Below are 23,389 nucleotides of genomic sequence, written 5' to 3' on the forward strand. Positions count from 1 at the left end.
AGGGGTAGTTCATACTTCACATGCTTTGCTGATGCTGCTGAACTGCTGGTGCAATGTACTGGTACATATGGACAATAGCTCGTGTATAGATTTTTAATCGAGACCACAGCTCGACACGGTCTCATGGAGAACTACGTGCTGTCCGTCGACCGTTGTCGGAGGTTGACAACGCACGGCAACAGGCTACAGGTGCAAGTTTGTGTAAGTTTTAATCGGGGTTGTCAATCAGTTACAAAAAGAAAAGAGATTAGAGTGCATTATTTAACCTATTTTGATGAGACTATGTTTGGGTGCATGCACCTTCTTATTGTAGACCATTCTTGCAGTCGATTTTATTTGCTTGACATTTGCTTCACATGAGTCTAAATACATAAATCATATTGAGACTAAACATATATAGATAGTCTCATCAAAATAGGTTAATTCTTTAATCGTGTTGTCATGGCAAATTAGTGCATATAAGGTACAAACATAGCTAATATGGTAGGTACTCACTAGTTAGACGCTATAATTAATGGATAATCCAACCAGTATGAACATCCCAAAACAAACTTGAACAATAATAGATTGGTTGCAATCTACAAAAGATGATCACACTTGCACTAGAAATTTTGAACCTTCTATTTCTGGACAAAGAAGATATAATATTTTCATCTAGCCTACTTATTAACAAAAGAGTAGCAATATCCGACAACAAATTATTGGTCACCTTGATTTAGTGAAAACACAAACTTATACGAACACAATATTGGACAAGAACATAGTAGTTGCTGCAAAAATAGAGAAACAACATGGTACCAGAGTCCTAAAAAGTTTATGAACTAACACTAGTAAAATCATATTCATGTTGCAACCCATTAATCATCCTCATGTGAAAAAACCACCTTGGCATGATTAGAATAGAGGGTTAAAATTCAAGAACAATAGACACTAGCTAGCTATATTCACAAGGAGCGACGACATCAACTTCTCAGTGATTCGGTTCCATCACTAGTGGCTTAGGTGATGGATGTTGTGAAGCTCCTGCTTCATGATAGCCACCTTATAGTGCCAAAAATGTCTTAAACAATTCACCATGCATGCCGCAAATCCTAGAATATAAGTACATATTTTATCACAATTGGAAGGTTTGTCCCATACATGCATTAATTTTCCAAGTAATTATAACTATTTGAGCATTTTACAATTTATTAGACTAAATCACATCCACCTGCCAAGTTGTTCTCTGTTGAATGTATTTTATTTTACCTTAAATTAAATTTTAGACTAATATAATAGGTGCTGTGCGAATGTGTACCTCATCTATCATAAATTACGACGTCCACTCTCCTACTCGAGGAGATGGTAGACAACACATCCACCATGTGCAATGTGGACCATTGATCTAGGACATGGGCCTTTTCGATCACCCATAGACCACGTCCAGGTAAGTAGGTTTTCAAGGTAGCCTAACCTCTGATTTTATATCGACGCCCACGGCTCGCATCATGTTAAAGTTTTCGTTTGGGACTAAATCCAAGTTGAAGCGTCTCAATCACGGCCTTCTAACGGGCTCCATATGGCACTATGGCAGCAGCTAGGCAGATATGGATGGCCCATCGGCATATTCGTTCCGGGGCCCATGGCCCAGTAACAACAACTGGTCACGCCGTGGTGCAGGGCCTGAAATTTTCTTCAAAATCGAGCGAACAGGTCGAAGAACTGCCGCTCCGTGGTGCAGGGCACGTCGCTCCGTGATGCAGGGCACGTGATTACACGTACGCGCTCCCTGGGGGCCACGCCAGATGGATTATTGCACGGACATGGAAGAGCCAAAACCATCTGGCGTGCCTCCGGCTTGTCAATGCCAGCGTTCAGACTTCAGAGTCGTGCGGCCTGTGGTAGAGGAAGGACCGGTCGCAGTGGAAGTGGAACGCTGAGTTCGCCTGGCTTCTGGCCTGCGCTCCTGCAGGACCAGAGTCCCCGGAGCCCGGGGATGCCTAGGTCAGCAGTCAGTCTGTGGGAGGACTGGCACTCAGTCTGCACTCTGCAGACCCCAAGTATGGTAGTGCAGACCCGCAACCTTGCCCCGTCCGATTTGTTCGGCTTTTTTTTTCAATCGGAACTGTGTTTCTCTCACCACCATTCAACCAGAACGGTGTTTTTTAATCAGTTTCAGTTAAAATTCAGCAAGCCGAACGGGGACAGAACTTGGAATCCTTTGGGAAGCATAAATTCCGCGAGAATTAATACTGCAGGAATTTTAACAGAAAAATCAGTTCTAACTTGGAATCCTGTGTGATTAGCGGGGAACAAGATCCTAAAGGGACGCGGAACAGAACTGCGTTATCTTGAACCGAGCAAACATACAATTATTAAGTTCAAAGTAACTCTGTACACAGAGGCGATTGATGTCCAAATCACACTTCTTTTTTCCTAGTTCGTCCAAACCACAGTTCTTTTTTCCTAGATCAGATGACCATTTTCACATGCGTTAGACTGACTCCAACAACGTGACCTAAATCGAATACCCATTTCACCGTTTAGGTAACGCACAGTAACGAAAGCTACGGCACCCATTCCTTGACCCTCCAACGGATGACCGAGCAGGAAGCCCCAAATCCCGCTGCCCTCTCCTCTCTCCTGCTCTGCTCTTCTTTTTTTTTCCCCTCTGCCTTCTCTTCCCCGTCCTGCTCAGCTCCTCCCGAGGACCGTCGCCGCCCAGCTGCCTCGGCCAGTTCGCGCTGGAACACCGGCCAGCCACCGGCGACCAGGAGCCTCCGCTCTGCCTCCCTGCCCTCTTCCCCTCTCTTCTCTTTCTCTCCCTTCCTCTCTTTTCTCTCTGTCTTGCTCGACTCGTGGTGGCGCCTCTCGGCGCGGCGGCGCAGAGGCGTGGTGGCGCAGAGGCGCTGATGGGCCCGGGCGCGGGCGCCCCTCGGCGTGGCGGCGCACCAGAGCAGGGCGTGCGCCGGCGGGGAGGTGGGCCGCAGCGAGGGCGCGGGCGTGGCGCAGGGCGAGGGCTGCCCCTGCTGCGGCGACGCACCGGCGCAGGGCGAGGGCTGCCCCTGCTGCGGTGGCGCACCTGCTGCCCCGCCCCTATGCCGGGCCCCACACCTGCTCCCTCTCTCTCTCTCGTTTTGCGTCGTCGAGAACGAAGACGCTTTTTTGCCTTGCGCGTCGGATGCTACGCAAAATGGCTGCCGTGTTTGCCTTCTCCCTTTGAAGCATGATTTTTGGAGACAGTCTTACGTACTGGAACCGCCAACACCAAAAACACAAGTGTGCGGCGGCGGCGCCCCAGCCGCCACAACAAAAACGCTCTTCAGTTCCTCGCGATCGAGGAGAGGACACGGCAAAGTGCAGACGGCACAACCAATGCCGAACTCTGCCTTGTGTGCGCCCAAAGCGTGCAAATCCGTCGGAGGCGCCCACGGGTTCTTCGTGCGCGTTTCGCCGTCCTCCGCTCTGCGCCACACAAGGCCAGTCACCACTCCACTAGCGTGGCAATGGCATGGCCGCATGGCTGGCGTGGGTCGACAGCGACGACTAGGCGCTCTCTTCTGGGTCGCCCCGGCGGCCCCGCGGGCAAGAGCCCCCGCCCGAGCCTCTGTCTATGCGGAGGTGCCGTGGGGATTATTACTAGCGGCGGCGGCGTCGACGGCGGCGCGGCAGAAGGGGCAGCGGGAGGTGCCTTCGAGCCAGGGCAGCGCGCAGGCCCAGTGGAAGCGGTGGCCGCAGGGCAGGTGCGCCAGGACGTCGCCTGCGCGGAACTCGTCCAGGCACACCGCGCACTCCGCCTGCTCCGCCGCCGCCCACCGCGGCCGGCTCCACCGCATCAGGCGCCGCATCACGCCCTTCTTCGAATACACCTCCCGCTGCACGCCGGACATCGCCGGAGCCAGCGCCGACCTCTCGCCGCGTTCGTCCGCGCCCGCGCCGCCGCTGGTGCTTCGGTGCGGCGGTCTGCTCAGCTTTATGCTCCCCGTGCTGTGATGCCTGCAAAGATGAGATCTTTAGGAACCTGCTGTTGTTCAGGCTGGCACGGAACAAACGACGACCTCTGGATGGATGGATATGAATGCATCGACCGACGTGTCGTGTCGGGTGGCAGGTCTACCTCTTGATGGCGGCCTCCCTCTTGCTCCTCAGCTTCTGGTCCAGCCGCTCCTTGGCCTCCCGGGCATTGCTGTCCAGCGTCCACCCGTGGATCATCTCCATCACGCCGCCCCGCTGCTGCAAACAAAAGCTCCCAATTAAGAAACCAATCACCCCGGTCTCATGCTTATCATCGTGACAACACAGGCCAATCACCAACCTTGCCAGAATTGCCGCCGGCGCCAAGGGCAGCACCTCCGTGGCCGGCCGCGTACAGGCAGGAGGAGGACCGCCTCGTGCCTCCGGCCGCCTCCGCCCCCGCCCCCGCCCCCGCCCCGGCCCCGGCCTGCCGGAGCCGCCGCCGCCGCGCGCACTCCACGCCGGGGAGCATCCCGGCCATGATGACCATTCACGCAGCACGCCTCCGGTCCTCAGTAGTCCTCTCTACCACAAGCCGCCGCTGCCGCAGCAACGATCGATTGACGACACCAGGCGGGCGCCTGTGTGTGTAATACACGCGCGGGGACGCGACGAGCCGGGGGCCCACGACGACGTGGGGTGCCGGGGGAAGGGATCGAATCATGGCATGGGTTGGGTCTGGTGCGGCGGGCCCCGCGTCGTAATGGCGAGGAAATCCACTGGTGAGTGAGACCGCGAGAATTATTGGGGTCGGATCAGCTCGGGTCAGGCCACACCACACTGATGTGATCGCCGGCCGACCCGCACTGCATCTATCTCGCGGTGAAAGAACTCACTGCCACCTCTGGAAAGATCTCGTTCTGCCGACCTGTAGGTGTTGCTGCATCTGAAAACTACTGCGTGGGATATCTATTTTGTCGACAGAAATTTGCAGTGAAACGCCATGGATGGATTTGCCGTGAGACTCGTCCATCGAGTATAACAGAGTAAACGATGGTATCAGCGATGAACAATGGAATGACACTGAAAAATGGTCCGAATAATTTCGATAGTAGTTCCATGAACGCCGGATTGGAATGTCATAAAGCGTAAACCAACATCCGTATCAAAAACCAAAATCAGAATGAACAGAAGCACGAGAAGAGCAGCGCTTTCGAGTTTCGCGTGCGTTTAGTTCGCGAAAAGTGTGAAATTTGGCTACCGTAGTAATTTCGTTTTTATTTGGCAATTAGTGTTCAATCATGGACTAATTAGGCTCAAAACGTTCGTCTCGCAATTTCCAACCAAACTGTGCAATTAGTTTTTATTTTCGTCTACATTTAATGCTCCATGCACTTTTTGAAAAAACTTTTCGCGAACTAAACAAGCGCTTGGATCTGGTGGTCAGTGCAACCGCAACAGGTAAGTTGAAAGGGGCTGGTCCTCCCACAAGACGAATGAATGGGCCAACCTGACAGGACAAAGTAGCGGACATGAGTGATGAGATGAGAGAGAGAGGGCCGGAGCGGAGCGTGTCGTCGTCCGTTCCGGCCTTCCGGGCGGGCGCCCCCGGACGGGCAGCTAGCTGGTGAGAGGGACCTTCGTCGAAGCTTCCGGGTAGCAGCGGCCGGACAGCCAGCCCAGACAGGGCATGCATGGCACCCCGCCATTATTTCCTGGCTGGTCGCACGCACCGGGCTGCCCCACGTCTCGTCGATATCGGCGCAGGCAGGACTACAGCGGTGTGCACTAGTGTTGATATCAGCGCTCGCGTTTCGCTATTTAAACGTCCCGTGCAACTCGCTTGAAAGGAACGAACGAGTTCATTTAGAGTCACACATGGTCAGTTTATTTGATACCTTTGATCTCAATGCGCTGGAAGACGAAGACGGCAATGGTGGGTTCGACATCAACGAGTTTCCGTTGGAAACTGGCAACGGTAATGTCTCATAGCATCCTGGCCAGTAAACACCCCCTTAGTTTCATGTGTCACATGGCCACTTTATTTTTTACTAGTTCAATGCTTTCTTTTTTATAGAATTTGATTTGAACTTGCCACTGGACGAATATGGTGCAGTTCATTTTGATTTTGTACAAAACCTTGCTGGTAAGATAAACCCCCCTTACTTTTTTAAAGTAAACTTTGCTCGTAATCAAAATCGTTGGATTTAGTGTGTTTATTTTTTTTTTACAACTAGAACATGTTATTGAGGCTTCCGTTCAAGTCAACCAGAGAAGGAAAGACATGACAGAAGAAGTCACAACACAAGTTTATCAAGCTTTGTTGGCTAGAAGCAAGAATGGCAAACTAGACAAGAAAGATACGAGAATTGTTGCTGATCATTTTGGACTACACATTCGGTCAGTTCAGCGCTTGTGGAAGCGAGGTAAAATACCACTTGCTCATAGCATTCCGGTTGTAAGAACAAGAATGAAAGATACAAAGGTATTTGAAAAAATGTTTTCTTAGGCGCCACTCTAGTAGCATCAACACATACCTCACAGATGCTAACAAGAAGTCTCGGTTAAAGTGGTATGTTCACATGATTGAGAAGGGTTTGCTTGGTGATCCAAGATTTAAGGGGGTTTTTTGACTTTGTGTTTATTGATGAAAAATGATTTTATCTCTCTCAAAAATCTAAGAAATATTACTTGCTACCCGAGGAAGATGAGCCCCATCGCACTTGTAAGAATAAGAATTACATCCCTAGGCTCATGTTTTTGTGTGTTTGTACTCGGCCGAGGTTTAGGGATGCGGAGTGTATTTTTTATGGAAAAATTGGTTGCTTTCCATTGATCACTTATGGAAATGCTGTAAGAAGAAGTCAGAACCGTCTTCGTGGAGCCCAAGTTATCAAGCCCATAACTTCAATCACAAGAGATGTGATTAGAGATTTCAGGGTAAACAAAGTATTACCTGCCATCCGAGCCAAAATGGCCAAGAAAAGATGTGAACAAACCAATTTTCATACAACAAGATAATGCAACTTCTCATTTACCTGTGAATGATCCGGTTTTTTGTGAGGCTGCTAAGCAACAAGGATTTGACATTCGTCTAATTTGTCAACCACCCAATTCTCCGGCTTTCAATATTCTAGACTTGGGGTTTTTTCAAGCTATTCAATCTATTCAATACAAGAAGAATGCAAAAACAGTAGAAGATCTAGTTCCAGCAGTGCAATAGGTAAATGGATCAATTGTTCACTTGTTTCATTGTTTTTTGAACAACTAATTTACCCATTGATTGATTTCTTCAACATATGTTTTGTAGGCATTCATAGAGTATTGTCCACACAAAGCAAACAAAATTTTTCTAACACTTAAGAGTGTTTTGAAGGAAGCCATGACGGTTAAAGGATGCAACAAGTTCAAGATTCCTCACATGCAAAAAGAAAAAAAAACTAGAGAAAGAAGATCGACTACCATTGCAAATCTCCTGTGAAGCGTCCTTGCTAGCTGAAGCCATTGCTAGTCTTCCTGCATGAAACCATTATCTTTGCAAATTAGTAGAAACAAATGCATATTAGCTTGAATGAATGGGACATGTAACCTTACTGTTTTTTCTTTGCATCATGCTTCATCTTCCTATGCTCCTCCAACTTCTTCAAAACGTTCTTAGGCACAAGTATGGTGTAGCCATCCATTTGAAGCTTCTTGACATCAGGAATATAGATCTCGCAATCAAATTTTTCTATGTCATCCATTATCCTTGCTGCGAGATCGTAGTCGCGGTGAACAAGACCGCAACGGGCACACCTGCTAGCGAGGCGACGAGCTAGGCGGCAGCCTTCATCGTCGTTGTCATCACGGGTCGTGTCGCAGCGAACACAGAGAGAAGGCTTGGACTCCGGCAGCAAGGAGTATGGCACGAAGGACTCTGAAGTCATCTCCATGGCGCCAGCAACGATCGTGGGTTCCTGCTCGAGGTCATCCTCCGTCGTTATCTCCATGGAGTCCGCCAGCGCTAACTCCTCTGACGTCACAGAGTCCGCCGCTGCATCCATGGAGCGATGAAGCGGCGAGCGCGGCGTCGGCGAGGAAGCGGCGAGCACGGCATAGGCGAGGAAGCAGCGAGCGCATCATCGGCGAGGAAGCGGCCAGGCCAGGATAGACGAGCGGTTGAGGACGAAGGGAGGCGAGCGGGGCAGCGCGGCATGCGAAGCGAGGCTGCGCTATTATTAGTACGTGGTGATTAAATGAGCGATAAACGGGCGACGCAGCATGCGAAGTAAGGCTGCGCTATTATTAGTACGCGGCAGGGGCAAAGCTGTCCCAAATCACGCAGGCAAGCGCTCGGCGACATCCTTTACGCAAACGAGTAGAAGTCCGAGAACGCCTTCCTTTTCCTATACGGAGGGAGTACAAAGTTTCATAATGTTTTGAGACCTACAACTTTCATTTTGGTACTTTCTCCATCCGATGTCGTTTACAAAATTTAAATTTCAAATTTGAGAAATTCAAACGTAGTTTTCCTTAACAAGATGATTTCAAATCAAAAAGTTGCAACTACAAAGTTTCATAACTTTTCGAGATCTATAACTTTCATTTTTTTTTTGTCCATCAGAGGTCGTTTAAAAATTCAAATTTTAAATTTTTAGAAATTCAAACGTAGTTTTCCTTGACAAGATCATTTCAAATCAAAAAGTTATCAACTATAAAGTTGTATAACTTTTTGGGAAATACAACTTTAGTTTTGGTTGTTTCTCCATCCGAGGTCGTTTAAAAAATTCGAATTTTAGTGCTTAATTTTTACTATTCAGCGTCTATTTGTAGGGGCGGCTGGATATAAAGCCGCCCCTACAAATTGAGCCATTTATAGCGGCGTCTGATAACACCAGCAGCCCCTACAAATGAATTTGTAAGGACGACTTGTTTGGTCACCATTTGTAGGGGCGGCTCAATATAGAGTCTTCCCTAAAAAAAGAGCGTTGCTACAAATTCTTTTTGTAGTAGTACATGTTTAGTATTTTAAGGACTAAAAATAACTAAGAGGTGGTGACTAAACTTTAGTCACACCAAACCCAACATGCTCGAGCTAGTCCTGCTTGCTAATGCAGCTGGCCTGGTGCGATGTACCGTGTGCAATAATGGTAGCTCGCGTGCACACTTACTTCAAAACTACATCCGAGTTTAGGACTCTGGCTTATGCTTGTTACAATTATATTTAGACTCTGTTTGATAGGATATCTTTTCGAACGGCTTCTCCTGTAAATCTAGAGAAACTATGTGTTTAGGTGATTTTGTCCTTCTAGAAGCAAGAGAAATCAAAGCTATAAAGTCTGTTGAGAAGCACAGTCAAAGAGAGACTTAGGTCCTGTTTACAGTGCTCTCAGAGCTGATTCTTTGTTGAATACGGTTGGAGCTCTGCCAAATAGTTTTTCAGAGCAAAGTGGTTCTTGCTAATTTTGTGAAGTGATTCTCTGAAATGATAAGAGGCTGAGAGCTAAAAAAAAGTAGCTTCTCCTAATTCTCAATTTTGTAAAGTGATTCTCCATCGTGATTTTGATAGTTTATGCTAAAGAATCAAATAGAATTACTTTCAGCCACAAAATCACTTCTTTTTCAAAGAATTAGCTTATACAGAGAATTAAAATAAAATGAAGCCTCTATTAAACAGGCCCTTACACTCCTTTGGTAACGCTTCACTCAGCTTCAGTGAAATAAAAAAATAGTGACTTCAGCCGCTTCTACTTTTTAATAAAGAGAGAAAAGAAGACTATTCATAAATAGTCATGCTATGTTGACGCGAACAGTGCACCGTTCAGTGAAACAGAAGCCCTAAAACTCTAGCAGAGAGTCTTTAGATTCATCGTATGGCCGGCCAGCCTCCTGATGCCGACTTTTATTGATAGTAGATAGATATATCACTACTACACAAACGATTTATAGCAACGGCATCTTTTTTTTTTTAAGGGCGGCTCACTCTGCAGCCATCCCTACACAGGGTCCCATGAGGTCAGCCGCCCCTATAAATGACACAGTAGGGGCGGCCGGTGATGAGCCGCCCCTACAAATATTTTCATATTTTTGAAATTTTTTAAATGTTAGTTCTGCATATTTTTTTTATAAATGTATTAAAAACAATTTACTATATTTTCCCATACACATAAAAAACAACTTGCATATATATAATGATACATTTTATTTTTTAAAAAATAAAAAAATTAAAAATTGAAAATTTGAATTTGTGAAATTTGAATTAAATTTTAAGTTAGAAAATGACCTAAAATGAAAATGTTGTAAACATAAAAGTTGTAAAACGCATCAAGATTTACAACTTTTATTTTGGTCATCTTTTCATGTGACTTAGTTTGGAAAGTTCAAATTTTGAATTTCATAAAATGGCAACTTCAAACAATATTTTCAAAGAGTAAATGATTTCAGCTAGAAAAGTCATGAATATAAAAGTTGTATAATTCATTAAGATCTAAAACTTTTATTTTGATCATTTATTCATCCGATAAAGTGGTAAGAATATTGTTCACAAATTTTACATATCTCTCATATGGTTTCATAAACTATACGAGGGTTAGTACATTAAATGGTGAAATACAATTTTGCTCTATCACTACGAGGGTTACAAGCTATCTATTCAATAATTCTAGTTGTTATGATCACTAGGCACAAACAATGGCTACGTCACTACTCACTAAGTGCTCTCAACAAGTCTACACTAAAGAGCTCCACTAGGTGATACTAAACTAGCAAGCAAGACAAGCTCTCAAAACTAATTACACTAAAGAGATTGACAACTAGTTTGTAAGGAATATAAAAAAGTAAGTAGGATGATTATACCGCAGCGTAGAGGAGTGAACCAATCACAAGATGAACACCAATTCAATCACCGGGAGAATACTAGAGGGCAAGATACAACCAATTTTTATCCCGAGATTTACCTGCTTGCCAGCACGCTAGTCCCCATTATGTCAACCATCACTTGGTGGTTCGGTGGCTAAGAGGTGTTGCAAAACCTCGTCCACACAATTGGATACCGTAAGAACCTACCCACAAGTGAGGTAACTCAATGACACGAGTAATTTACTAGAGTTGCCTTTAGCGCTCTGTCCGAAAAGGCACAAGACCCCTCACAAGCAGCCGATCGAGGCCAGAGACAATCACCAACTCCGCTCAACGACCCTCCAATCACCAGGCCATCTAAGTATCGGCAAACACCAAGAGTAACAAGCTTATAAACAGCTCAAATCATCCAACTAGTACCATAAGATGATGCAACCCAATGCAATGCACTAGAAGATCTCTAATCTCACTTAAGATGATGAAATTAAGTGAACAAATGAGTGAAGTGTATTACTCAGCTTTTAAAGAATGTGCACAAGTGTATAAGGTGCCCAGAGAGTGGCCAAAGCTCACCACACCCTCTGTTTATTAACCGCCCGGGCCCTGCCCGTCGTTTCCCATCTCGATTGTTCAGGCATTTGGCATTTCTCTATCGTTCTCTAGTCTCCACGCATGATCACGCTCACAACTTGTGGTGGCAATAGGACAGACACTGATGAGCGATGGGCCTGCACTGCGTTGAAAATGAGATTGGAATGCCGCCTCTGCCATGTTAGCGTGACCTGCCACCATTGGGAGCCTCTGCCTCTCCGTCTTTTGCTTCTATCTTTTCGCCAGACCACGTGAAATTTTTGTATTTTGGTCCCTTTTGAAAACAATTTTTACAAAAAGACCTACGCCAAAACGTTTTCTAAAAATAGACCATTTTTAGGCGTCTTAGAACATAACGCCGAGGTACGAGGGTCGGCGTCGACTGACACGACGCCGAGGTATTGCCACGTCACGGACGACCGGGGTCGTCGGCGACACAGTGGCGCGTGGGGTCCGAGATGTCGGCGTCGTGTCAGCAGACGCCAAGGGCCCAACCTCGGCGCGGCTAGACTGCGCGCCGAGCTATTGGCACCATCCGTCGCGCGGCCCAGGCGGCCCAACAACGCACGGTGGCCCAGTAGCTCAGCGCGGGGTCACTTAACGCCGAGCCACCAGACCTCAACGTGGCCCGACTCAACGCCGAGGTATGGTCCCTTGAGGCCGCGCCGAGGCCCCCTTCTTCTTCCTCCCTCCATTCTGAAACCATCGGTCTCCTCTCTTTCTCTTCTCCCCCACGCCACCACCAAACGATAGCTTCCAAAATCGACCCTAGGTGCCATGATCTCGGCTCCCGAAGCTTTCTCGAGGTAAAGGTCCCTCCCCTCCTCCAATCTATCTGCGTAGATGTGCTTACATTGTCCCTAATCATGTGGAATCATGGGTGTATGATGTTTTGGTATATTTGTGTTTGCATTTGCAAAATGTATGGCTTAGGATGATTGAGTGCATTGTTGTTTAACTGTTTTATGTGCTGAACATGTTAGGTTAGTTTGGTTTCTAGTTATTTTGGTCATTAGGGTTTTTTGTTTATTGTAGGTGTCATTAGGGTTAGTTATTTGTTGGTCATTAGGGTTAGTATGTATTTTATTTATTTGTTGGTCATTACATTTCAATTTTTTATGACTAGAAATGATTATGTTGTTGGGATTGAAAAAGATGAAATGATATATTTTAGTTTCTACTTATTGGATTGAAACTCGCATGATATATTGATATGTGACACTACTTGTTGTGTGATGGCTGTAGATGGATAAATTAGTGAGGTTGCATCATGGAGGCCGTATTGTTAGGACAAGAGATGATAGTTTGGAATTTCTGGACATGTGTGAGGAGTTGTTGATTTTTTCTGAAACGCCATCTTTGACCCGGTTAGTGGAGCGAGTGAAGGTTAAGTTAGGCTGGAATGAAGGAGACGTGCATGTTCAGTTTGAAGGTGTCATAGATGTTGAGTCATCGAAGGGTCCTCGGATCAAGCGGTTGCTCAAAATTACAAGCGAGACTGAATGGAATGATTACAAGGTAGTTGTATTAGCCTCAGAAGTGCGATCTTTGGATTTAGTAGTAAGTAAGGAGTCCGGCTTAGGAAATAATAACTTCGAAGCATGGCCATCTTCCCCCGGTCACATAGGTTATGGTCCTTTGTCTGAAGAAGAAATACTTGTCACACAACTAGGCTACGGTGGAGATGAGGAAGAGAATCCGGTTGCCGATGGTGAGGGCAATCATGATAGTGATGAAAAGGATGATGATTATGTAATTGGTGATGCAGAAGAAGGTTTAGACGACGCTAGCGGAGACTTTTCTATTGAGGATGAGCTTAGCGACGAAGATGATCTTAGTGGTGAAGAATACTTTGGTGATGCTAGGGCTACGAACCGTTTTGACATGGAGATAGCTGGAGATGATGAATCCTTCGTAGAGGAGATAGCCAAAGACTCTAATGATGATCGCCTTATTAGTTGTCTCAATTTTAGGGAAATAGATATATTATCTAGGGTCTTGCCTTGGAGAGATCCACTAGTTGGTGATTTCGAGGACCTTAGCCACGGTCATAGGACAGTAGCTGATGGTGGGCCAAGTGATACAACTGTGCCTGATGTTAGTGGTTGCCTCATCATACGAAAGGGCATATTGTTTGCTACCATGGATGAGTTGAAATCATGGTTGCAAGAGTACTCCATTGTACACAACCGACCTTTTAGGGTCATCAATTCATTCAAGGAGAAGAGGTACACTGTTGCTTATGAAGAACAACAGTGTGGTTGGAGAGTATGTGCTAGGAAGACGAAGGCAGGCAAATGGAAGATTACCTCAGTGAAGCAACCACATGTTTGTACCACTGCTGAGGCAGAAGAGAACCATCTGCAGCTCAATTCTAGGTTCATTGCAAGGCAGTTATGCCCCATGGTGAAGCATATGCCAACCATTATGGTGTCTGCGTTGGTTGAGATCATCTTCCAACGGTACAATTACTATGTCAAGTATGGGAAAGTATGGAGGGCAAAGCAGCGTGCACTGGAAATAATATTTGGAAATTGGGAAGAAGCTTATGAGCGCCTCCCTATAATGTTGAACGCAATGAGGGCTATAAATCCTAGGATGCACTTCGAATATTTACCTAAGGAGGGTGAAACAAGAAATGGTAGCCAGGTATTTGGAATAGCGTTTTGGGCGTTCAGGCAGAGCATCGAAGCATTCAAGCATTGCAGGCCTGTCGTCTCAATTGACGGGACCTTTCTTACAGGGAAATTTGAAGGCACAATGCTTATTTGTATTGGGACAGATGCAGAAGACCAGCTTGTGCCATTGGCCTTTGCGATAGTTCAGAAGGAGGACATGGATAGTTGGTGTTGGTTTCTCAGGCTAGTAAGACAAGTGGTAATTGGTCTAGGACGTGATGTTTGTGTGATATCCGATAGGCATGCTGGCATTCTCAATGCCGTAGAACAAGAGATTCCTGGTTACGGCCAAATACATCACCGGTGGTGCACCAGACACCTTGCTCAAAATCTTATAAGGCGTGATCACACAAATGACAACTTCAAATTATTTGAGGAGGTTTGCAAGCAGCAAGAGGTTCAATTATTCAAAGATAAGTTAGATGCCCTGAAGTTAGCTACAAATGTTGATGGCAGGCAATTCTTGAGCGAGTTGATGGCGTCGAAGGATAAGTGGTCACTTGCATATGACACCGGTGGTTGGAGATGGGGCTTCATGACTAGTAACATGGCAGAGATGTTCAACAGCCTTCTAAGAGGTTGTCGTGGTCTGCCTATGACTGCTATTGCCTCATTCACCTTCTACAAGTTGAATTCTTGGTTCGTTTCGAGGAAGAAGCATGCAAGGTCTCTATGGACAGCAAGCAAAGCTTGGCCACTTTTAGCATCTCAGGAACTAGCTTTCTCAAAGAAAAAGTCTAAACGACAGAAGAGTTCATGTTTTGATTCGATCAACCATGGATATGAGATTCTAGAGGGTGGTGGAACTAACATTGGTGGTGAAGATCGGGGTGCTCGAAAACATAAAGTAGTGATCAATGAGAACAAGTGTACGTGTGGAAAACTGATCATATACCATAGGCATTGCTCCCACATGATTACAGCCTGTTGCCTTAGACGTGTTGATCGGATTGAAACCTGGCGCCGAGGTTCAGCCCAAACCTGGCGCCGGCCGTTGTGATCCCTAGGGTTGGCGTGGGCTGACTCGACGCCGAGCCTCAGCCCAACTCATAAACGGCCAAGCCAAACCCTAGGGTTGGCGTGGGCCGACTCGACGCCGAGCCTCAGCCCAACACGTAAACGGCCGAGCCAAACCCTAGGGTTGGCGTGGTCCGAATCAACGCCTTGGTCATCTACCTCGGTGTCGTCCGACTTGAGGCCGAGCCTATGAATCATAAAATAGAAAGAATAAAGTATTAAAGACAGAGGTCTTCTAAACCTTTGGTATAGGTTGCAATCCTATTTGCATGATTCAAATGAAAAATCTTTCTCAACGATTCCTCTTCTACTAACACGAGTTATACTAATAAGAGTAGACATGCTATGTTTATGTTAGTATGTTTGTTCCTGCAGAAAAAACCGAATGTTGGTTCGATTTCAATCCCCTATTTTTAGAGAGAGTCAAATCTTTTTTCAGTTTGGGAATCAACCATAGTACATGAAACTTAGAGGTAGGTAAACTGCAATTTATGAAATAGCGAATGCACAACGATTACACTCACATCAAAACTAACAATAGCATGTCGCAAACTAAACCTAGCATGCCTTAGGGGATTGAAAGAAACAAGTGATACAGACATTGCAAAGGGTACACACTCACATGAAAACTAACAATGGCATGTTGCAAACTAAACCTAGCATGCCTTAGGAGATTAAAAAGAACAACGCATACAAGCATTCCACATTCGGATTGACTAACAAAGGTTGGTCCTAATAATGCTCTCACATATTGAACTGAGTTGCGCCTTCCCCATAGTATCCTCCAGTTGACGGAGGCGGTGGCGGTGGCGGTGGAGAAGGAGGCCCGTCCTTCTTATGGTACGGGCACTCATAGTACGGATTATTGCATAGTGCCTCCTCTGCATCATTGCTGTTGTCGTCGTCCAACTTGTCCCTGTTACCACTTCCAGGGCCATACTCTAGGTCAAAGATGCATCCCTGTAGATATGTGATGTACTGTTGATGGGGATAGATAGGAGGAGGGTCGACCCATCTAGTGAAGCCACAGTTATCTAGACAGCTTGAATCCTGAAAACCCATCTACCAATAAGTCTACTAGAAACCAAATGCAAATCTAAAAAAGGAGAGAGTTCAAAGGAAATACAAATCCTCGTGGGCATCTGAAGAAACGACGGCCTCCACCATCACAGTCGTTGTACATCTGCACAACGCAATCCAAACCATGGCGGCATTTTGGCCAATCTTCAATGCGCTTGTCGTATGATCTAAGAGGTCTCTCACGGGTGAAGTCACTCTTCCTCTCCAAAGGAAATTCCTCTATTGGTTCTTCAAAAGAATCAGGACCCAGAGAACCCTCCCACACAATCGGAGGTCCCTTCCTCACCCCCTTTCCTCTCCTTTCGCCGAAACCCTTTCCACTCGAGAAACCTCCGCTCGACATTTGCTAAAACTATACTAGAAAACAAGTTGTGTGGATGTGGAGCAAGACATGGACCACTATATATAGAGATGAAGGCAGGTTCACCATGAATGCTACTTGACAAAAAACTTGTGTGCGTACTCATTTATTGAATCTGCAAAGGCTAGATGCTTCATCTGAAAAGCCTACAACCATGACTAGTCATTTCATCTGAAAAGGCTACACCTGTGTTTTGTCACTTCATCTAAATGCAGTATATCACTCTAATATTAATTCACTGCGTATACGGATACAACAGTAAACGAATCTAGGCTTTTCAGTGAGTTTTCAAATAGACTTTTCATTGACTGCAACAGTACTTGTAGCCCTTTCAGTGACTACAACAGCACAAGTAGCCTTTTCAGTGATACAAACAGTAGCACTACAGTCTTAGGATAGTTAACGAAGTACAGGGCATAAGACCATCTGAAATAAAAGCATAGTGTATTACAACATAATAAAAAAAGTCCAGGGAATAAGTTCATCTGAAATAAAAGCAGAGTGCATTACAACATAGTAAAAAAGTCCAGGGCTACATGACATCGCTCGTGAATAAACTAAATACCTACTGAGTGCAACGAGGCTACTTTTCCTTCCTCTGGGCATCGGGATTCTCCTCTATCGCTGCCTTCACTCGGCGCGCACGCTCAAGCTTCTTCTCCCTCTCCACCCTGTACGCAGCAACACGCCTCCTTTCCTCCTCTTCCTTATGCTCCTTTTCTATAGCCTCATGTCTGTGTCTCTACTCAAACCTCTCCTTAACCTCCGCATCCCACTCCTTCAGGCCTTCTAGATGCTGCTTGTCCGACTCCTTGATCTCAGTGTCAATCCACTGCTCAAAGTCACACAGTGGTGGAACGGTCTGCAAGAAAAACAAATTGTTACAAAACAAATAAATAAGCAATACTTAATATCATAAGAAAATTAATTAACACACAATAAAAATTCCTCACAAACGATGCACGACGCTGTTGCTTTGTAGGTTTCCATGCATAATTGGGACACATCCAGTACCTCTGTCTATATGTTTCCTCATCTTCAGAGATGTCTACCTTGCAAGGATCACCATAAAAGCACATTGGTCGAGAAACACCTTCAGGGAGAGGCTTTAGGTCGTAGGGATTTGCCCTCTGGCGACCATAGCTACAATTGAAAGAATTTAGTCATATTAACGGAGAACCAAACCTAAACCTAGGGTTTTCTATTTGTTGCACAAATAATGAATAAACATTGGGATTACCTTGGAATACGAGCTTTACCACGCCTTGGCATCCTAACATTACGTAGAAAAAAATCAATTCAAAGTACCTTGCAACGAATGTAAAGCTACTAACACTAAATCACTATACCTCCCAAATAAGCTTTTTATTACAAACCCTAAGCAAATTTGAATCCCAACAAACACAAAATTTAACTCAATGATTATAAACCAGAACATATACAACAACAACAACCATACATTTAGGTCATTCAATCATTTGAACCACCATACATTGCACGAATGACATGAACATGAACCAAACCTATAATGCCAAGTTCAAAAACAACCGAATCTAAATGGATGAAATGAAAGAGGGGAAAGATGAGTACCTTGACAAAACGCCTTGGTTATAAAAAATTGAAATGTAATGACCAACAAATAAATAAAATACATACTAACCCTAATGACCAACAAATAACTAACCCTAATGACACCTACAATAAACAAAGAACCTTAATGACTAAAATAACTATAAACCAAACTAACCTAACATGTTCAGCACATAAAACAGTTAAACAACAATGCACTCAATCATCCTAAGCCATACATTTTACAAATGCAAACACACATATACCAAAACACCATACACCCATGATTCCACATGATTAGAGACAATGCAAGCACATCTATGCGGATAGATTGGAGGAAGGAGGGACCATTACCTCGAGGAAGCTTCGGGAGATAAGATCCGGACACCTAGAGTCGCATTTGGGGTTAGAGTTTCGTGGGAGCCGTGGGGGATTTGGGAGCCGACGGTCTTCAGAATGGAGGGAGGAAGAAGAAGGGGGCCTTGGCGCGGCCTCAAGGGACCAGACCTCGGCATTGAGTCGGGCCGCGCCGAGGTCTGGTGGCTCGGCGTTAAGTGACCCCGTGCCGAGCTACTGGGCCACCGTGCGTGGTTGGGCCGCCTGGGCATAGCTCGGCGCGCAGTCCAGCCGCGCCGAGGTTGGGCCCTTGGCGTTTGCTGACGCGACGCCGACGTCTCGGACCCCACGCGCCATCGTGTCGCCGACGACCCCGGTCGTCCGTGACGTGGCAATACCTCGGCGTCGTGTCAGTCGACGTCGACCCCCATACCTCGACGTCATGTTCTAAGACGTCTAAAAATGATCTATTTTCAGAAAACGTTTTGACGTAGGTATTTTTATAAAAATTATTTTTTAAAAAGACCAAAATACAAAAATTTCACCCAGACCACGTACTACGTACGCGCGGTGTGTTCCTTCCTGAGCTCTCGAATTGTTTATCCAGACAAGTACTAGTATGCCATGTCGCGATGATTCCCAGGTGTACCGTGATGCATTCTGTTCGTTTCGTGGCAAAGGACGGTGGATTATTTACCGCTGATCAGTTTAGTGTAAGAAAAAAATACTATTCTCGTTTATAATCTATAATCGTATACGAAAAAAAAAACATGCTGATGATCGCTGATCCCGTATTATAATCTGGTTCTGCTCACGGAATCGGAGTTAGACATCAACCGGCCAGCTCTAAACATTCAGTCGATCAGGCATCGATCGGACGGGGCTAGCATAGCATCTGAGATTCCAAAGATGAGCTGTATCGGAAACGAGCAAGCGAGCAGACCTTGGTAACGTCTCACGGAGCCGGCGAGTGCAGTGGCGTCACATGAACGTCTTCTGTGACGTTTGGCACTCTTCAGTTTGGAACTATTTTTTATTTTATAGGAGTTTGGAACTAGTTGACGCCAGAGGGAAGGGACAAATTGCAGCTCCTTTCCAATACCGTCAGAAATTTAGATCCAGATAGGCTATCTTTCTTTTCTTTTCTTTTTTGAGTGGAATCCAGATAGGCTAACTGGCCCGGCCCGTTCATGGCTATCGTACGGCCTCACAGAAGGCCCAAATTTCGGTTCTAAAGTCCACACTCCACATAGGCCACCTCTACGCTAACTGTAGCCTGTGAAAATCAGCGGACGGGCCAACGACGATGGCGCGTTGGCTTCTCTTACGAGCCGTACTATTTCTAAATCAGTGAACAGTAACTTTAGCCGCGGCGAACAGAGCCGATATCCGCAGCACGGCCGGGGGAGATCGAAAGCTCAGACTGGGCTTCTTATCGCGTCGTCGTCGTCCTAGCTATGTGGCAGTGTGGGCCGCACGGAAACCCGCCGGCTGGGCCAGGGCCACGACCACCGCCCACGCACGGGGTCGGCCATCCATGGACTCTGCTCCCCCCGCGCGCACGCCGACTGGCCGAGGCGAGCTGATAAGCTACGTACACGGCACACCGGGCACCAAGCACGCCACGGCGACGCTAGCTCCCCAACTTCCATGCAATTTCGCGCGTGGCAGTGGCACCAAGAGAGCATGTCTCCCCTGTTGGGGCCCAAGTGCAGTAGACCTGCAGTTCAGCAGACTCTCCACGTGGACAACCATGCCGATATGCTTTGGCCTCACGCCGTGCGTCCGCTCGGGTTCGAGCTCTTCCCAAGCAGGTCGGCAGTCCACGGGGCATGGCATGGGCCACCATGGCCAAGCCGAAAGCGCGGTCGGTTTCGTGGATCTTGGTTGCCGAAAGCGGAGCAGCGCATTTGGCGAGTGACGACGACTGGTCCACGAGATTTACCTGATCGGATGCGTAATTTGGACTTGAAATCGTCAGATGATTTGGGCTTGGCTGCACGTAATCTCGGTTCCGGAGAGAGGGACGGACAGGGCGGGGCTGGGGCCCGTTCCCGTCGAATGGAACACGAGTGACAACTGACAGCCTGTTCGGCTGGGGTACGATCATAAATTTTTAGCTGCAACAGTATTTTTCTCTTACACAAATCAGCGAACGAATAAGCCCGGCCAAACAATCAGGCTGTGAGATGTCGGCGGAGCGGTGACGTTATGTCGGCCTACCTATACGTCTCGGTTTTGGGGTGACACCGAACTTTACGGCCTACCTATACTCCTATTCTTTATTTCCGGTACAGTAAACAAGAATATGTTGTTCAGTGACGTCAGCAACGGAGCTCATGTTCGTCTGCTCGGTCTCGTCTGACCAAAGCTCCGCGGCCATGAGCCTATGGCCTTGTTTAGTTGCTAAATTTTGGAGGTGCAAAGTTGAAAAAATATACTGTAGCGATGCTGTAGTATTTCGTTTGTATCTAGTAATAATTGTCCAACCGTTAACTAATTAGGCTCAAAATATTCGTCTCGCAAAGTACAATCAAACTGTGCAATTAGTTTTTAATTTCGTCTACTTTTAGTATTTCATGCATGTACCGCAAATTTGATGTGACAGAAAATCTTCTTTTTTATAGTGCCAAAGTTGAGAGTTAGGAAGAAAAAGGCCCATCCAACATGCAGGATAGCTGGTCAAGGTCGATTATCGCGGAAGGAAAAACGGGCACAAATTCCTCGTCTTCCCCTAGGAACGCCCAGTCCGTCCGAAAGGAGATGTGAAAGGCGGAATTGGGCCTTGTTTACATGCCACTAAAATTCAAGTTTTTTCACTCTCTTTCCATTACATCAATTTTTAGCCGCTTGCATGGAGTATTAAATGTAGGTAAAAAAAATAACTAATTACACAGTTTAGTTGGAAATCACGAGATGAATCTTTTGAGCCTAGTTGGTCCACGATTGAACAATATTTGTCAAATAAGACGAAGGTGATACTATTCATCGGGTTGAAATTTTTTCAGCATCTAAACCAGGCCTTGCTCTGCTCATTTGCCCAGCACTGACGAACCGTCTTGCTGCCGCAGCCGTTGTTGATACCTGGAACCACACACCGGCACACCCTCCACCGACTCCACGAGTTGTCGTCAAGCGCACGTCGGGGAGGCGCGTCATCAGTGACACCCTCGTTGCGCTTGCGCCGACGGCCGAGCCACACGGCGCGCACGGCAGGCGGCACACCATCCAACCTGTCCTCTGCAGCAGCCGGGCCGCGACGCGTAGCGGAGATGGGGGCGGGTGCCGCCGGCTCAGCTTGCCACGCGCCGGCCGCTCCGAGCTTGCCTTCGCGCCGAAGCACTTTTTTCTACTGAAAATGAAAGTAGGAGTAGTGCACTTTCCTTCGATTTTGATTAATGGACGAACGGGAGATGTCCAGGTTCTCGTCTGCGGGTCCGGGGTCACCGAGGCGTGGCAACCTGGCAGCGGCAGGCGTTGGGTAGTGCTGCCGGGAAACGGACGCCTTGTCGCGACGCCCGGCGCCGTCGCGCGCTCCCAGGGCACGCCCTGGTTGGTTCGGGCGTTCCTAGGCGGAGCGGGTTGGTGCAGCCTGTCTGTCTGTCTGTCACCGTCGACCGCATCGGGTTCAGTATGTTTGACCATGGGGAGCAGTCGGTTAATGTGGCACTGAAAGTGCTGCTCGCATAGAAAACAGTCGGATAATGTGGTGTTTAGGAATAGGAAGTTAGGAAATGCTCCTTGACCGATTCCGTCTCTGAGGCTGTGAGCCCAATTCTAAATTCGCATGTTCACGTGTGCAGAACTTACAGATGATGGCAACATTACTCATCTTCCTATGTGTATCTAACGTTTCTCTTGCGATCTGGTATTTTCTTAACTTGCTATTGTTGCTTAAAGCCTCCCTGAAGTCGAGCGTTTTATGTATAGAGTTGATCTTATAACTTGCTTAAGATTCTCCTTTTTTTCTCACATACTAGATGCCGTATGGAGCAGAACGTAACATCCAGCGGTCCCAAGTCCGAACACACTGTGGAGTAGGGGAAAAAAACACAAAAAAGAAAAACAGTGTCGCCGTGTCTGGCCATTGGTTTATCCCATCGTGCTCACGCGCAATGACACGAACCAAACCATGTCGGCCGAATTTGGTTTCCGTACCGTAAATTTGATCGAATTTGTAGAAAATACGTGTAATATTTGTATCTTTAATAAATTTATTATGAAAATAGATTCAACAATCTATCTAATTATAATAATTTTGTACCATAAATATTAATATTTTTCTCCTACAACTAAAAAGAACAAAGTGTGGACATTTTTTTATGCGACATTTGTTTTAGTTCGTCCGTCTGCCCACGCCTGCGATCCCCGCCTGCTTTGAAGGAAAACATATCGATCACCTGAGGCCACATGCATGGAAGGAAACAATAATCATGCACCGCGCGATAGAAAAAGAAACTGTCATCCCTGTGATCCATGCCTGCTTTGAAGGAAACAAATCGATCACCTGAGGCCACATGCATAAATAGAAACAATAATCATGCATGGAAGAAAATAATCATACGGTGCCCCTCTCTCGCTCGGTCAGATATCTTTCATCTCCACGTAAACCGGATCACATGGTATTGTCCATAATTTGGAGGGTATTAAATTTAGGCTGAGTGCATAGTAGGCCACCTAGCTTTATTCTTGCAACTTCTACCTCTTTATGTGTTAGTCTTTGTCAATGGTATAATTTGTCCGCAAAGCTCAAGCAAGACAATTGGCAAAGGTCAAGCAAGACAACTCAAAGCTGTCTAGGAGGTGGCAACCTCCAAGAGTAACAAGCATCACCGGCTTACAACTCGATCACCTAGTGTCACTCGATGCAACCTCACGATGCAATCGCACTAGAATCACTCTCTCACACAATCGGATGATCACTATCATGCATATGTGAGATAAATGGCTCCCAAGCACCACCACATAAGCCACCCAGGCTCTAGTG

General features: G+C 46.4%; 3 protein-coding genes and 1 pseudogene across 9 annotated transcripts; 1 reads left to right on the top strand and 3 right to left on the bottom strand.

Annotated features, from left to right (window-relative positions):
- Positions 1 to 1,283: 1,283 nt before the first annotated feature.
- LOC136530105 (U1 spliceosomal RNA) lies at positions 1,284 to 1,434 on the bottom strand (annotated as a pseudogene).
- Positions 1,435 to 2,362: 928 nt separating this feature from the next.
- LOC136528770 (uncharacterized RING finger protein P32A8.03c-like) lies at positions 2,363 to 4,846 on the bottom strand. 3 transcript variants are annotated; one of them, XR_010777141.1, is made up of 4 exons: positions 4,295 to 4,843; positions 4,097 to 4,212; positions 2,882 to 3,975; positions 2,363 to 2,847 (listed from the first exon to the last, which is right to left on the bottom strand). XR_010777141.1 is itself a non-coding variant. In XM_066521753.1 (3 exons), the coding sequence occupies exons 1-3, from the start codon at positions 4,481 to 4,483 to the stop codon at positions 3,591 to 3,593; spliced, it is 687 nt and encodes a 228-aa protein (XP_066377850.1). In that variant the 5' UTR covers positions 4,484 to 4,846; the 3' UTR covers positions 2,363 to 3,590. The 3 variants fall into 3 exon arrangements, 2 of the variants coding, with proteins under 2 accessions (XP_066377850.1, XP_066377849.1); XM_066521753.1 differs by having other exon boundaries at positions 2,363 to 3,975; positions 4,097 to 4,209; positions 4,295 to 4,846; XM_066521752.1 differs by having other exon boundaries at positions 2,363 to 3,975.
- Positions 4,847 to 5,799: 953 nt separating this feature from the next.
- On the top strand, positions 5,800 to 22,424 carry LOC136528772 (uncharacterized). Of its 5 annotated transcripts, XM_066521755.1 has the most exons (5): positions 5,800 to 5,911; positions 6,011 to 6,079; positions 6,171 to 6,359; positions 7,071 to 7,156; positions 7,244 to 7,545. In XM_066521755.1, the coding sequence occupies exons 1-4, from the start codon at positions 5,812 to 5,814 to the stop codon at positions 7,154 to 7,156; spliced, it is 444 nt and encodes a 147-aa protein (XP_066377852.1). In that variant the 5' UTR covers positions 5,800 to 5,811; the 3' UTR covers positions 7,244 to 7,545. The 5 variants fall into 5 exon arrangements, with proteins under 5 accessions (XP_066377852.1, XP_066377855.1, XP_066377854.1 ...); XM_066521758.1 differs by lacking the exons at positions 7,071 to 7,156; positions 7,244 to 7,545 and adding an exon at positions 22,383 to 22,424; XM_066521757.1 differs by having other exon boundaries at positions 6,723 to 7,545.
- On the bottom strand, positions 7,322 to 8,428 carry LOC136528771 (uncharacterized). The gene is made up of 2 exons (XM_066521754.1): positions 7,528 to 8,428; positions 7,322 to 7,449 (listed from the first exon to the last, which is right to left on the bottom strand). Exons 1-2 carry the CDS (start codon positions 7,974 to 7,976, stop codon positions 7,425 to 7,427), a joined length of 474 nt encoding a protein of 157 aa, XP_066377851.1. The 5' UTR covers positions 7,977 to 8,428; the 3' UTR covers positions 7,322 to 7,424.
- Positions 22,425 to 23,389: the final 965 nt, after the last annotated feature.

This window comes from Miscanthus floridulus, chromosome 19, assembly GCF_019320115.1.
Source record: "Miscanthus floridulus cultivar M001 chromosome 19, ASM1932011v1, whole genome shotgun sequence".
Classification (NCBI taxonomy): Eukaryota; Viridiplantae; Streptophyta; class Magnoliopsida; order Poales; family Poaceae; genus Miscanthus; species Miscanthus floridulus.